Genomic DNA, 16,103 nt, shown 5'->3' on the forward strand with positions numbered 1-16,103 from the left:
CGCTGCAATCTACGTCACCAGTTCAACTATCGCTGTCTCTAATCAACAGAGATCCCCTTTTTCTGTTGCACTGTTCCAAGCCCTGAAGAAAGCAGTGTGTGAGAATGCAGGGTGATGTATGCTACATGGCCAAGCCCTGAAGAAAGCAGTGTGTGAGAATGCAGGGTGATGTATGCTACATGGCCAAGCCCTGAAGAAAGCAGTGTGTGAGAATGCAGGGTGATGTATGCTACATGGCCAAGCCCTGAAGAAAGCAGTGTGTAAGAATGCAGGGTGATGTATGCTACATGGCCAAGCCCTGAAGAAAGCAGTGTGTGAGAATGCAGGGTGATGTATGCTACATGGCCTCATTCTTTAATAAGACAGCTCCTCCACACACCTGGACCAGAGCCAGCACTACACAGCCGCTACATTAGCCTCGTCACAGTTTCAAGGCTGACTGACAGGCAACGAGTGGCAGCTGTGGTGCCTGTGTGTGTGTGTGTGTGTGTGTGTGTGTGTGTGTGTGTGTGTGTGTGTGTGTGTGTGTGTGTGTGTGTGTGTGTGTGTGTGTGTGTGTGTGTGTGTGTGTGTGTGTGTGTGTGTGTGTGTGGGAGATAGAGAGACAGTGCGTATGCATGCACTTCTGTGTGTTTGTGTGTGTGATGGGAGTGTTGTTTGATGGCAGACGCCAGGCACATATCCCAGGCTGTTGGCACCCTGACAGACGTCTCTCTGTGCCAGCTGGGCATCTGTGCTACTGTATACTGGGAGGCCTGAGCCACGCTAAAGGGTTTGAGGATGGATCCTGGTCATCGCACAGGCCAGGTTTATTTAATGCCCATTGCATTTCAGTTGTTCTTGTGAAGGAAAGAGTCTTTAGCCAGAAAGGGAACTCTCTGGCTGATCTAGGATGAAAGCTGTAGGAATGCGTATGTGTGTTATGTGTTTTGATTTGGCTTTGAAAGCATCCTTCAGGGGGACGCATCTATTTATGCACGAGGGAAAACATTCAAGGTTAAATGAAGAAAAAAAATGTCTCTACTTTTACCCCTTATTTTATTTTCTGCATAAATAAGGGGAGAGCGTGGAGAGTACAGCCAGGTAATTTCACAAGGCTTCTTCTCTGCCACTATGACAGACGTGGCACACTAGCTGTCAAAAGATGTGACATGTCCTGACGTGCTAGCTATAATGAAACACCCCTGATGCGTGCACTCACAGATAGCGCGGTGCAGGGTGCTGTGCCCTTGCCATTTTGTCATGGCTACAAAACAGCTTCCCCAGGAAGAGGCATGACACTTCACCAGAGGCAGCCTAACATCTAGAGTTGTGTCAGCAAAGCCACTGAAACCAAGAGCATGAAGTGTTGTCATTTCAATTTCCTTTTAAATTCAGCGTGTTTGTGTGCCATGCATGCACACTGTAGCTATACTATACTCCGTTGCAGGGTCTGTCTATAGAAACTTCCGCAGCCGTGCTCTCATGATTCGGGGAGACGACAAAGAGTTTATTTTTCGAACAACAGACACAAAAGGACAAATTACTCATTCACTCGAAAGAGGCTCTTGTTTCATTATCACCTGTGTACATTGAAGACACCGTGGGCTAAAAAGACTCCGGGGTTGAAGACGAAAAGAAAAGTGAGCAGGAGAATGAGAAATAATTGAGCTCAAAACATTCGGTGACACTCCGAGTTACCCACAGCTGCAAAAGGGGGCATTTCTGACGCTGGTTTTTTACCACCAATCAATAAACTGAAAAGTCCACTTTTGGAAACAGATGCCTTTGAATGAACCCTTTTGTTGCTTTGAAAACCTCGGTTGCCATCTCTGTTCAGCTGCTGCCTGAAGGGGGCCTCTATGCCACACGCTCGAGAGAGTGAAAAGAGAAGTTTTCAAGAAGAGTGGCATTACAGGAACTGGCTGTGAAGAGCTGTATGGCTCTCACCAATACGCCTGATACTCGGCTGCGTGAAAGGCAGCCATCGCCACACAAAAAAAGCAGAATGGCGAAAAAGCAAGGGTAGCTGAGAGAGAAAAAAACAACACGCTCCCGCAGGAAGAAGGGAGAAAACAAGTTAATCGAAGCCACCTGAAAGAGTCTGAGACGCTGAGGGATGTGTGTGTGTGTGTGTGTGTGTGTCTGTGTGTGCGTGTGTGTGTGTGTGTGTGTGTGTGTGTGTGTGTACTCGTGTGTAGGTGCTTACATACACTTCCTGAAAATGTGAGAGCTTGAAAGAGAGTGAAGTACATGTGTGTGTGTGCTCACATGAGAGAGCGAGAGCAGACATAGGTTCTGTGTGTACAAAACACTTTTCTTTGGGGGGGTTTACTTTGGGTAGTACAAGGCTGCTCCAAGGTTCTTTCAAAGGCTAGCGCCCTTTCACTTTGGAGCTCTGGGTCTCTTTCACTCTGGAGCTCTTGGTCTTGGTCTATTCATCTCTTCCTCTCCTCTACTGGCTCCTTTCCCGCTGATACACAAACATCCATCTCTTTCTTTCTTTCACTTTAACACACAATCATCCCTCTCTTTCTTTCTTTCTCTCTAACACACAATCATCCCTCTCTTTCTTTCTTTCTCTCTAACACACAAACATCCCTCTCTTTCTTTCTTTCTCTCTAACACACAATCATCCCTCTCTTTCTTTCTTTCTTTCTCTCTTAACACACAAACATCCCTCTCTTTCTTTCTTTCACTTTAACACACAAACATCCATCTCTTTCTTTCTTTCTCTCTAACACACAATCATCCCTCTCTTTCTTTCTTTCTCTCTAACACACAATCATCCCTCTCTTTCTTTCTTTCTCTCTAACACACAAACATCCCGCTCTTTCTTTCTTTCACTTTAACACACAATCATCCCTCTCTTTCTTTCTTTCACTTTAACACACAATCATCCCTCTCTTTCTTTCTTTCTTTCTCTCTAACACACAATCATCCCTCTCTTTCTTTCTTTCTCTCTAACACACAATCATCCCTCTCTTTCTTTCTTTCTCTCTAACACACAATCATCCCTCTCTTTCTTTCTTTCACTTTAACACACAAATATCCCTCCCTTTCTTTCTTTCTTTCTCTCCAACACACAATTTTCTCTCTCTCATTCTTTCTTTCTCGCTAACACACACATCTGTGTCTTTTTTTTCATTTTTTCTTTCTCTTTAACACACCAACATCTATCTCTTTCTTTCTTTCTCTCTTTCCTTCTTTCTCTCCCCCTGGGGTGCTGTGGAGTGGGTGACCTTCAGTGCGGTGCCTTTGAATGTCGTGTTGACTAATTGCCCACGGCTGATGGAGAGAGAGAGAGAGAGAGAGAGAGAGAGAGAGAGAGAGAGAGAGAGAGAGAGAGCAGCCTGATGCCCAGACTCCAATCGCTCCTCACCAGGACCTGGGCCTCTCCCTTCACCGCGCTCACAGGCTCTGCCACCACAACCGGTGTTGTGCCCGGGGCATAAAAAATAAAAAAAACCCCGATTTATTCTGGTGTTATTATGAAGGGTGAATGCGTCAGAGAGCTATCATGGCATCTCGAGCCACGGCCTGGCATTTTCGGGAGCCATGCCACCACAGTGCCATCTGCTTCTTCATCTGTGTGGTCTGCCATGGTATGGTTGCCGTTAGCACCGCGGCCCCACGGTGATGAGGGGTGCGATGACAGGTGTTCCAAAGGCCTGAAACTATCCTGACCCCATTAGCACCAATACTGCTCAGGTCCCACATTACACACGTTCAGTTCAGTGATTCACCCACATCATTAGATATGCTCTGAATGGCATACAGACTTGTGCATTCAGTGCATGTGCCAAACTTATTTTTTTTTTTTTTTAAGATTTATTTTTGGGCTTTTTGCCTTTAATCGGATAGGACAGTGAAGGTTTGGACAGGAAATGAGAGGGAGAGGAGAGGTGGGGAGTGGGATCGGTAAATGAGCGCGGGTCGGATTCAAACCTGTGTCCCCGTAGGCGTTTAAGCCCATATATGGTCGGGGCTGCTGCTTGCGCCACAGTGCCCCCACACATGTGCCAAACTTACATTGGCATCAGCATAAATGACCCTCTGAATTGCCCTTTGTACCCTCAGCTGTAAGGTGGGACTGAACCTTGTGTAATATTTCAGCCACACGATAGGGTTAGAGTCAGGGTATAAAAATGGCTTGATGTCTGTTGAAAGGTACTTCAGTTTGTTGAATATTTGGTAGGTAGCTACTTAGTGCAAACATTTTTTTTGTAATAAAGTGTTGCTGTGCTGAGAAGCGGGGGACTCACCAGCTGCTGGCCTTTGGGCCCCCACCCTGCGTACTGCAGCTTACTGCTGCGCACCTCTGACGGGTTCAGAGGATGGACGTCTCTGCAAATGTAAAATACAAATCCGATCAAAGTCAGTCTTTCTCCCTCTTCCTTTCCAAGTATGTATGAGCGTGTGTGGCAAGTGTGTGGGAGCGTATATGTATGGTGCGTGTGTGTCAAGTGTGTGGGAGCGTATATGTATGGTGTGTGTGTGTGTCCAGTATGTAGTTCTATTATAATATATATTCTAATTCTAAAGTATACTACAATACTACCATTCCTACAACTCAAAGTTTAAACACAAAGGGGGCCGGGAGTCTATGAGGAAAACAGTGTCTACCCTAATACATATGAAGCGCTTTAGAACCCTTTTTAGCTCCCCCTCTTTCCTGTAGGCTTGTGGGCATATGGATAGGCCACTAGGTGGCAGTGTAAACAAAACTGTGCAAGACACTGCCTTCATGATTGAGATGTCCGATGACGATTAAAGGAGGACAATCAATTAACGTGCTTTTAGAAATGTTTTATCCTGACGTGATATCATAACAATACCTAGGGGTGTTGTTGTGAGAGTTTTATGATCAACAAACGCTTAGTGGATCAAGACCTACAGGAAGTTGGTATACAACAGGCTGCTGGACTCGAGGTGAATACTCACGGTGTGGAGAGACTGCAGATGATGTAGTCAGCCATATGGGAGTGCTGATAGATCTGAAAAGATGAAGAAAGATCAAATATATAATTGCGCTAAATGTATTTAGCATGATATGAAAAATCAGCATGAAAAAAATCCTATCCTACCCTATTATACTGCTCAGATTGGTTGATGTTAGTCTGAACCAAACTGACATTTATCGTCAAATGTGGCATTGTTATGTGGCATAAGGGACAAAACTCAAAACCTCACGGGCAATCTTTTCAAGCCATAAATTTGAAAGCATCAATAAAAGAGTCTGAACGAAAACTAATGGCAAATTACGATCCAAATCTGCCACTGTAGCACATCCTCAACTGTTTTGTTGGATGACTGCATGTGACTATATGAGTCAGCTCTGCATATCTGGTAAGAAATAAAGACATGTTTCTAAATCCTCCCTGAGTATATGTATATAGAAATAAAGACATGTTCCTAAACTCTCCCTGAGTATATGTATATAGAAATAAAGACATGTTTCTAAACCCTCCCTGAGTATATGTATATAGAAATAAAGACATGTTTCTAAACCCTCCCTGAGTATATGTATATAGAAATAAAGGCATGTTTCTAAACCCTCCCTGAGTATATGTATATAGAAATAAAGACATGTTTCTAAACCCTCCCTGAGTATATGTATATAGAAATAAAGACATGTTTCTAAACCCTCCCTGAGTATATGTATATAGAAATAAAGACATGTTTCTAAACCCTCCCTGAGTGTATGTATATAGAAATAAAGACATGTTTCTAAACCCTCCCTGAGTATATGTATATAGAAATAAAGGCATGTTTCTAAACCCTCCCTGAGTATATGTATATAGAAATAAAGACATGTTTCTAAACCCTCCCTGAGTATATGTATATAGAAATAAAGACATGTTTCTAAACCCTCCCTGAGTATATGTATATAGAAATAAAGACATGTTCCTAAACTCTCCATCAGAGCTCAAAGACTCACGGGCTCAATGTTCAAGGCCAGCAGCACGTGTGTCATGTCCGGGGACACCTGGTACCTGCTTGCTGAGTGTCTCTTCTGCAAAGTGAAATAAGACACGAAATTCATAGTTTTAAAAGTATTTTTTTGTAAGTTCTCTTACAACCAACAAAATAAAAACAACTGTGGGCTTTCACAACAGTCAAGACAAGACACTACTGGACAAACAAGAAAAGATGAGACATCTTGATTCATCTCATCTTAATGTGTCATGACAACCCTGTGGCTTGTTTGGAATTTCTCTTGGCATGCTCACAACAAACAGCAAAAACATGACACATGAGAACACACCACTACACACATACAGACATCTTGACTAATTTCATCTTAATTTGCCATAACAACCACCTAGCCATACACACAGCAAAAAAACGGCAACTCACAAACATGCTGCCCTCCACCAACACGTCTGTCCTGTTGGTCTCCACGTTGAGCTTGACCAGGTCTCCCGATCGGCTGCGGAACAACACTTCATTGTCTGTGACAGAAACCAATCAATCAATCAATCAATCAATCAATTTGTTTATTTGAACAAGAGGGACAGTGTACATTCATGAACATTAAAATGTAAATGCACCCAATTATAGCCAAAAGGCTAGTTTCCATTGGCAGTCCCCCTGCCAGAGTGAAAAAGGCTATACAACCTAAAAAAGGCATTAACGTATATCAAACATAACATTGACAATAAATCAAAAAAATAACAGTGGCCAGATGATGAGCTCTCACAGCAGCTACCGAATGGCACCATCATCCCACTTTGAACTGAATTAAACTGTCAGTCATATAAATGATCATTTGTGATCATGATCACGAATCATTTCAAGAGAAATAAAAGACTTGTTGCGTCGTGAGAGACGGGACCACCTGCCGTCTTACTGAAACAGAAGATAACAGAAGATACGGTCTTACAGAAGATAACACTCAGAGAGACAGTAACTACGGTATGACAACTCTCTCCTGTGAGTGTTATCAGGCCAATTGTGTCTTATCGTCACCGTGATCTACTAGGTCTCATTGTCTACAGTGGCGCTGAGGAGTACAGTATGAAAACATGAACTTAAACATTGGTCTTGGGGGAACTGGGATTACTTTTCAGACTTTAGCAGGGAAGAAGCTCATTTGTTAAACAGTGTCCTGGCCTGTGCGAGTGCGAGGCCTAAATACATGTCAAAATTCTGTGAAGAATAAAGAAAAGGCTGCACTTGCTGAAATGAACGTTTCTAATTGAAGATCTCTGATATTTGATGTTCAATTAACAACATTACTTTAATGCAGATGCAGCCTTTTCTTTCTTCTCAGCAAAGTTTCAGAGACAGGCACTCAAAAGCAGATGATTGATGATTCGCCATACAACAGGAAGGCTTTAATGTGCTTTTAGATTTTTTGGGAAAAAGAAAATTATATTATTTATATTAAAAATACATGTACCTCCCCTCCCACACTGATTTCGGTTACAAAACTGAATTTAGTCTTCAGCCATTCACTGTTTAAAATGCAACGCAACTGTTTCTGTAGGCTTATTGTTCAGTCATTTGATATTGTTATTAAGGCCGCAGCACACACAGCGCATCAGAGTATGCGGTATCTACCACTGTGTTCCAGGAAGCACTTTCAGTAGCAAGGGCACTTCACCAGAACAGGCGACGGCCCATCTATTCATCCGTGCGTATATTCATCCTTCTCAGGGTTACAGCCTCCATTTAAATGCAGTTGCAGCTGCTGAATTTATTTATTTGGGCAATTAATGTTGTGAGAAAGCCCGGCCTGGGCTGCCAACACGCTGGAAACAGATACCACCTCGATGAATAATCGAGACGGGGACGCTTTTAAATGGGTGATCAAGGCCACGCTGTGGGAGGGGGTCTGGGAGGGAGGAATGGGGCTGTGTCCCAGGGGGGCCCTTCGCCTTAAATCGCCACGGCGCCTGGCAGCATCCACAGGAGACGCACAGAAACGGATACATAAGCATAGCTGGGGCACGCTTTTAAATTGGGTTCCATCATGAAAAAATAAACCATCAAGCGGGATGGATATGTTGCTTGTATTTCAAATGAGACCATAGCTTAGAATCTGAAAAGGGGGTGGGGGTGGGGTGGGGGGTACGCTGGTTGGGGATGGTGACATAACTCAGAAAAGCAGAAAAGCCTGTCGTTCTCTAAAAAGATGGTTGTTATTGTTCACGTGGCAGTGCCACTGATCAAAGTCAGTATACGGAGCATTATAGCACTGAAGCTGCACACGGAGTCCAGTGGTCCCCACACATCACTGAAAATAACCCCCACACCACTACTTGTGTTGTGAACATTTCAGCACATTAGCCAGCAACCTCTTAATGACTTTAATGGACATAAAGTACATTTATTCACCGAGGTAGTCCATTATTCACCAAACCTCGTAACACATAAGTCACTGGTGAAGTTCCAAATCATGCCTTTACAGAATTAAAATGCAACACTATATAAATGTAAAGTGTATTATTTACACAAATGTTTTAATTTTTTCGCATGTTATCTTTTGAATATCATATATTTTGCCACTCGTTCTTAAGAATGGAAGACTTCAGTGCGGAAGTAAGTTAAAACATATCCACCTCACATTCCACATAGATGAGTGGAATAGTGCCTGAGTATAAAGTGTTGGTAGTGCACTGTTACGCCAGTGCATTAAGGCAGATTTACCCTGGGAGTTATGTCACAAGTGGTGCTGATCTCCAAGAGACCCAGGCATATTAAGTACAGTCCACATTCAAAGTATGCTAATAGTCTTGTTTGAATGCAACAACAGAACAGTCTACTGAGAGGAAAACTGCTAATTGAACTCATAAACAAACTCGCTAAATTTGCTAATGAGTTTGTGAAGCACAGACATGCTAATCAGTGCTAATGGCACATGCTAATGGGAGGTAGGCTAGCTCTCGAGAGGCATTGCTGAGAGGCAGGTCTGTGCAGGGGCAGAAAACTCTTGTGGTCAATTATCTTGACCCAGCTGCTGTGGAGACGGTCCTTTGGCTTGCTATTCAAACTTGACCCGGTGCCAGACATTTTCTCTGACTTTTCTGCCTTTCATAATTACCATGTGTCAGCTTAGTGGAGTCATTGGCAGTATTTGGTTTGTAATTCTTTGTAATAACGAACCTAAAGGTCTATGAAATACTTTTGCATTGAATTAACATTAACATTATCTTTATAATTTTCTTTAAGAAAAGTAAATTCAGCATCTGTTTACTTTTGTATTATTATTATGGAAATAGAATTGAAGTTCAATTCAGCATTCTATTAAATTCCATTTCACCATATACTGTGTGAAATGCAGTGTAGTATGCCTTTTAAAAAGCTATGAAATACAAACGTTACACTTGATTGATTTCTATTCTCTTGATGTTCCATTAGTTCTTCTGACTTGGTTGTCCTAGTCTCACAATCATTAGTATTCTAAGCCCCTTTGCCTCACAGTAGCACACCTATAATAGCCCTGGAGTCTTCTCCTGTAAGGTTTTATGAGGTTAGAGAATACGGAGCAAGGCATCGGAGAACATCTCTCAGAACAGATTTCCTCCAGACCCATCTGTGGGCTCTCTCCTTTAACTCATTTTTCAATCAGCTTTAAGCCAGAGGACCCTCTCCATCATAGGGGACTTGGTCCATCTCAATCACAGGGGACGTGGTCCCTCTCCATCATAGGGGACGTGGTCCCTCTCAATCACAGAACCTCCACCATAGTTAAATGGAGGTCTTTTCTGCATAGCCATCCTTATTTGTGCGCCAAACGCATCTTCAGTGTTTATCGCCGTGGAGCTTTATTTTTGTCTCATCTGACCCCAAAACCCAGTTTCAGTTGAAGTTCCAGTAGCATCTAGTTAACCCCGAGGTCATTTGTGGTTTAGCGAAAGCAAAGGCTTTCTTCTGGCACACTTTCCAAATAGTTTTCAGAGTTTCAGAGTTTTCACTCTGACCTTCCAGGCTGGTATTTGCATCTTCTTCCAGGCAGGCTCATTACAGTTATGGTTGGTTTTAAACTCTACATTATTGCCCTTGTGGCATTTTCAGGCGAGCAGCTGGGTTTTGTAGCCACGGCCTAATTCATGCACGTCAACAGACTTTTTACTTTATTTTAATAGCTACAGTAAGTTCTACAAGTCACGTTAGCGGTGAACAATTAAGAAATAAAATGTCAAAAGCACACAGAGAGTGCTCTGTCTGAGCCACTTGCCTCTGCTTCTTAATGCCACATTAAAAGAGGGATTTATGCTCGAGGTGCTTACGAAATACCTGACTGGAGATTGGAGATGAGAATTTTAATGGTGTCAAATGGCACAATCTCTCCTCAGACGAGCACGAGCTGGCAAAGCACAGAGAGTTCAGCGCTCAGGAGGGAGAGAGGAGGTCAGAGGGGGGTCGCCAAATCCAGCAGCACTTACCGCTAAGCCACGTAGCCTCGGGATCGTGGATTTGAAGGTCTTTGCTGAAGACGTGTTCCACCGTTATCTTCTTCTTCCCCACCAAGCTGTCATCCACATCTACAGGTAAGAGGAAAGCATATCGACAGTATTAGGTGAACCTGTCTTTTCCAGCTCCTTTGACTTAATGACAAAGGAAGGGATGATAACAATGAGTATATCATTATTCTTAGTGAGAAGTTGGTAGCTTGGGTCAAAGAGTCTTCATTAGTACTGTGTATATATTCAGAGAGCAGGTATTCAAACCTACTTACTGAAAACTGAAATTGCTACACTTCCTTAGTCTAATTCAAACTCATGACTTGAAACTAATATCACACCCGTACCTTGAACCCACCTCTCCCTCAAAGATATGGGTGTTTCTGGTTTAAGGTTTGGAATCAGATTTGTACACCAACTGCAACTGGAACAGTCAGGGCAAACACAGCCATTAATTACTTGATGAAAGGCTGAAACCAGAATCACCCATGAAACATCATAGAATGGACTATGTTGCATGGCCGGTAGGTTCTGTGGATGCAGTAGTTCTGGGGTCTGCAGGTTCTGTGGATGCAGTAGTTATGGGTCTGCAGGTTCTGTGGATGCAGTAGTTATGGGTCTGCAGGTTCTGTGGATGCAGTAGTTATGGGTCTGCAGGTTCTGTGGATGCAGTAGTTATGGGGTCTGCAGGTTCTGTGGATGCAGTAGTTATGGGGTCTGCATGTATCCTCAATGACGGAAGAGGGCTGTGAGTTACAAACAAAGAGCTACTTCTGTAAAGGGCTTAATAAAAGGCGCTGCGTAACCAAGGACCTTTTGTAGCAATGGGGTTTTGCAGCTGTGACAACATGAAAGAAGAGCACTTGTAGCCCTCGACAAGAACTTAAGCTTTGGTAAGTTTCGCTCACGTATGGACCCATTCAAGTCAGTGGGAACCAAACATTATAGAGCGGCATGAATCTTTGGTTGGTAACATCCCTCAGATACACAAGCTTGAAAGGTCTGCCAGCCAAGGTTGCCTTTTTTTCTCTCCAGGGATCCATTGGTTCATCGACCATGATCATTATTGTCACTTATTCCACTGTACCCTGCTGGGCCTGTAATGGACGTGGGAGTGCAGCAAATCACCGGCGATGGGATTTTGATAATTGGTGGCATTCTCTAGCCTATTTAGCCTTGTTTGGTGGACTGCATGTGACTTTATTGTTTCGTTGATCAGTTAGTCAGTTAATCAGGAAGCAGCAGATATGATTGCTGCTTGGCTGTCAAATACATAAATCATGTGACCTTAGAGGTGATTTGGGGATTTTCTCAGTAAACGCCTCATTTTAGCCCTCTCTTGCGTCATCTCTCTCTCACTTCCGACTCACGGATATTCATTCATCAGCATCCTTCAAGGCACTGCATTTTTATGCTATTTCCTTTTACCACTTTACCACTCCATACACACTGCAACCAAACAATCAAATCCTTGAGGGCCCAGTGGTGGTGTGTCTTTCCCTTCAGTCAATACACATTCGACCCACCTCTCCCTCTCTCTCTCTCTCTCCCTCCCCCCTCCCCCTCCCTCTCTCTCTCTATCTCATACACACAAACATACACACACACATACACACACATGCACAAACATCTCACCACGTCTTTTTCCTCTGTGTTAGAAATGGCCACAAAGAACGGCTCACAGGGGACAGAGCGGCTAGCCAGCATGTGTGGCTCACACCTCTGTTGACTAACTATTGATCTGCTACCCTCATCGATCCAAATCAGCAAGGACTTTTACAGGGTTTAAAGGTGCTGTCCGTGATTCCGTTTATTGATATTTGTGCTCAACAGCCAGTTAAATGACACCCCTCCCTTCCATGCCCCTGAAGCATCGTGCTGATTGGCTGGGATAGTTAACGACTCGGTCCGAGCCACTATGTTCGTCTCCCGTTTACAGAGCTTTTTTTGAACGGACAGCTAGAGGACCGTGAAGAGCAATTCACTGAATTTGACAAATAGTGTATGGGATTAGAATTGCGGACTGCACCTTTAAGCCTTTCACCTCACAACCTAGTCCAAATGGTGTACTATGCCAGGGGACACCGCGTCTGGCAAGCGAAAGATAAAGTACGGAGCTGGGTCAGAGCAAGTGAATTGAGAGAGACAGGCAACAGACTATGTGAACGGGAATCTGGTTTCACCGACCAGCTCATGGCTTAAAGACTTTTTCTTCTTAACAAGTTACAATATAGTATATATATGTCAGTCTGCCCCAGGGCAGCTGTGGCTACTGAGGTAGCTTACCACCACCGGTATGACTGTGTATGAATGACTACTGGACTCTGGACTCTGTAAAGCGACTTTGGGTATATAGAGAAGCGCTATAAAGATTGAATTGATTGATTGATTGATTGATTGATTGATTGATTGATATAAGTATGACTCCAGGACTTGAGTGTATGTGAAAAGTTAGCAATTTAGTTCAGAGGACCATCAATTTGGCTAAATGCCACATGTACAAGCTCTTCGTATATATATATATATATATATATGTGTGTGTAGAGCCTGATGTCAGCGCTCAAGTTAAAGACAGTGGGCTCTGCATCACAGTCTATCTTGCAACTCTTCAGAAAAGATAGTGTATCAGATGGGCCTTTGGGCTGCTTTATTGCAGAGAGAGTGGACTGAAATCAGCATTAATCACGCCGCGAAAAAGAGAAAACATTATTGCTTTATAATTTCACATCTAAGTAGCTAATTGGGAAAACCTGGCAAATGAACATTAAAAAACACTGGGAGAGAAAAATGGTTCTAACAAGCTGCAGAGGCCCTTCTGATGTAGTGCCAATTTGACAAATGACCAGATCAGTTATGGTATCATAATCTACGCTAAATGAAAGCGCATCATTATCACCATCATCATCTACATTAAAGTCACATTAGCGTCCAGAATAACTACCTATCATCCTCTCTGCAATATCACAGGCTCAAAAAAACTACTTCCTATGGGTTTGTATGTGTGCGTGTGCATTTGTAAGTGTGAACGTGTGTTTGTGCATGTGTTTTCAATCGTGTGCCATCATCACTGTACTGATGTCTCATGTCCACTCCTTCCTGTCTAGTATCTCCTTTCTGTCTAGTTGTTATGGCTCCTGTTTTAACCAGAGTGCCCATACCTGAAAAAAAAGTCTATCTGAAGATGTTTGCATGCTTAATAGTTTCTGTCTCTGTGGTGTTACAAAAGGCCTACATTCTGTTACCACATGCTAACTCAGCCCCTCATGCTAGCTCAGCCTCATAAACATGCTAGCTCAGACTCATAAACATGCTAGATCAGCCTCATAAACATGCTAGCTCAGACTCATAAACATGCTAGCTCAGCCTCATAAACATGCTAGATCAGCCTCATAAACATGCTAGCTCAGACTCATAAACATGCTAGCTCAGCCTCATAAACATGCTAGCTCAGCTTCATTAACATGCTAGCTCAGCCTCATAAACATGCTAGCTCAGACTCATAAACATGCTAGCTCAGCCTCATAAACATGCTAGCTCAGCCTCATTAACAAGCTAGCTCAGCCTCATAAACATGCTAGCTCAGCCTCATAAACATGCTAGATCAGACTAATGAACTTGCTAGCTCAGCTTCATTCACATGCTAGCTCAGCCTCAGCTACCAACTGTTTTTCCCCTTCCCTCATCCTTCCTTGACCCTTCCCCTCCTGACACAAACAGTCCCTGGATATGTGAATCTTGGAACCTGTGCTATGGCTGATGTGATGAGCACAGTGCAACTCCTCAGCCCGCTAATGTGAAGTGTCTGTCTGTGCTATGGCTGATGTGATGAGCACAGTGCAACTCCTCAGCTCCGCTAATGTGAAGTGTGTGTGTTGGCCGTACTCGGGGTCAGCAGGATGACGGAGGTGACGATGAGCGAGCAGATGAACAGGATGACCAGCAGGGCGATGGCGATCCCCTTCCAGTTCCTCTGAGGCGGACTGCTCCCCACCAGCTCCTGCCCAACACAGAGACAAACACATCGCCAGGGTCAGGGGTCAGGGTATCAGAGACAAACACATCGCCAGGGTCAGGGTATCAGAGACAAACACATCGCCAGGGTCAGGGTATCAGGGTATCAGAGACAAACAGATCGCCAGGGTCAGGGTATCACGGTTGTCACGAGTCATGTGAAAATGCCTGTAGTGTCATGTCACATCTTTGTTTTGGGGAAACTGAGCACATCAAATGTACTGAATTTAATCCTCACTTCTGAATCAGGGCACTGACTTCCATGTCAGTCTGATACATGACTACAATCTGCATCATTTCTGCACAGAGGCTAAGGCTAATTATAGAGGCTAAGGCAAATTGTGATTTCACAAACATGGCGCATTCACAGTTTTAGAGGCCATGAGTATGAATATGAGGAACTGACTCGTCAGCCGGGTGACATGCTGTGATGCACACTGTGGTTCACAGTGACACCTCTGTGAGGCACAAATTGAAATGTCAACACAAAGCATTCATAAGTAGGAGCGCTGCATTGAAAGGTTTAACTTAGAAGTTCTCACAGCTGGATTCTTCAGGGGATTTGTTACATTTTTAGAAGGTTATTAACAATGCCCTACTGTAATAGTTTTGATTAGTCATTGCAATCACAATACATGTAAAATAAAATAAAAACGTCTTCTGGAGCACACCTTTACATTTTTGCGTTAGGTGTAATCTAATGGAATAGCTACCAGTACCCAAGCTAATATGCCTGCATGTATCTGCAAGGCACATGGGCTTTGCACACTAGGTTCAACCCTGTGGTCCTGGGACCATAAACTATGTTCTTTCTTGATCAGAAATGTCTCTGTTGCCTCCGTAAACCCAGACATGTTAATGGTGTGAACCGATAAACAAGACAGCATATTTTCCATGGACCAAGAAGTACCCCTTTAAGAGACCTGATCTCCAGGTACCCCATACTGACATGTGTCTGTGACTGTGGAGATAGAATCAAACCTGATAAAACTGCTTTGCCAGGTTGCTCAGGAGGAGCAAAAAAAAAAAAAAAAACAAGGCTGACTTCAATCAGTTCTTTTATTGCCACAAGCGGCACACTGCAACACACACGTGTATTTTATGGAGGCGACACAGGACACACACACACAAACACACGCAGGCCTGAGATCGCTGTGAAATGTACGCTCTGCATTTGACCCATCCCGGACCATCCTTCCTCCAGGACCCTCCAGGAGCAGTGGGCAGCTTCTCAGCTGTTTTTGCATGTTTTTCCTGTTGGGGTTCTTATTGGAGGAAACCCCTTGTGAACACAGGGAGAACATGCAAACTCCACACAGAAAGGCCCGGGAGATAGCCCACCTGAGCACTGAAGGTCTGGGGAGATCCCTGCCCCCCAGAGCCAACAGCGCCCCATGCGGGAATCGAACTCATGACCTTCTTGCTGTGAGGCGGCAGTGCAAGCACGTTGCCTCAATCCATGAATGATAATATTTTCCCCATAAAAGCTTGCTTATTACGCTTGTTATGCATTTTGAAACATTGTGAAAAAGTCTAAAAATATATGAGCCAAAAATGGCTGGGTAAATGTCTTCTTTCTGTCCCTGTTTAATATTTCATTTGGAAGAAAGGAAAGGTTTTGGAGGATCAAACATAACCGACTACTCACACATTGGGAAGCACGCACGCTAAGCATGCATAACGAGCTTTGGTTCAACAGTT

At 43.7% G+C, this 16,103-nt stretch overlaps 1 protein-coding gene across 4 annotated transcripts in view; it reads right to left on the reverse strand.

Moving 5' to 3' along the window:
• The window catches only part of LOC105891313 (dipeptidyl aminopeptidase-like protein 6), a 105,052-nt gene that overhangs the window by 20,851 nt on the left and 68,098 nt on the right, over window positions 1–16,103 (reverse strand). For all 4 annotated transcript variants that reach the window (XM_031563400.2, XM_031563401.2, XM_031563398.2 and 1 more), the window contains 6 exons: window positions 14,274–14,388; window positions 10,374–10,472; window positions 6,340–6,434; window positions 5,921–5,995; window positions 4,924–4,976; window positions 4,245–4,326 (listed from right to left, as the gene is read on the reverse strand). In XM_031563400.2, the coding sequence (XP_031419260.1) occupies window positions 4,245–4,326; window positions 4,924–4,976; window positions 5,921–5,995; window positions 6,340–6,434; window positions 10,374–10,472; window positions 14,274–14,388 (519 nt within the window). The remainder of the gene's footprint in view (window positions 1–4,244; window positions 4,327–4,923; window positions 4,977–5,920; window positions 5,996–6,339; window positions 6,435–10,373; window positions 10,473–14,273; window positions 14,389–16,103) is intronic.

Source organism: Clupea harengus, chromosome 25 (assembly GCF_900700415.2).
Source record: "Clupea harengus chromosome 25, Ch_v2.0.2, whole genome shotgun sequence".
Lineage (NCBI taxonomy): Eukaryota > Metazoa > Chordata > Actinopteri > Clupeiformes > Clupeidae > Clupea > Clupea harengus.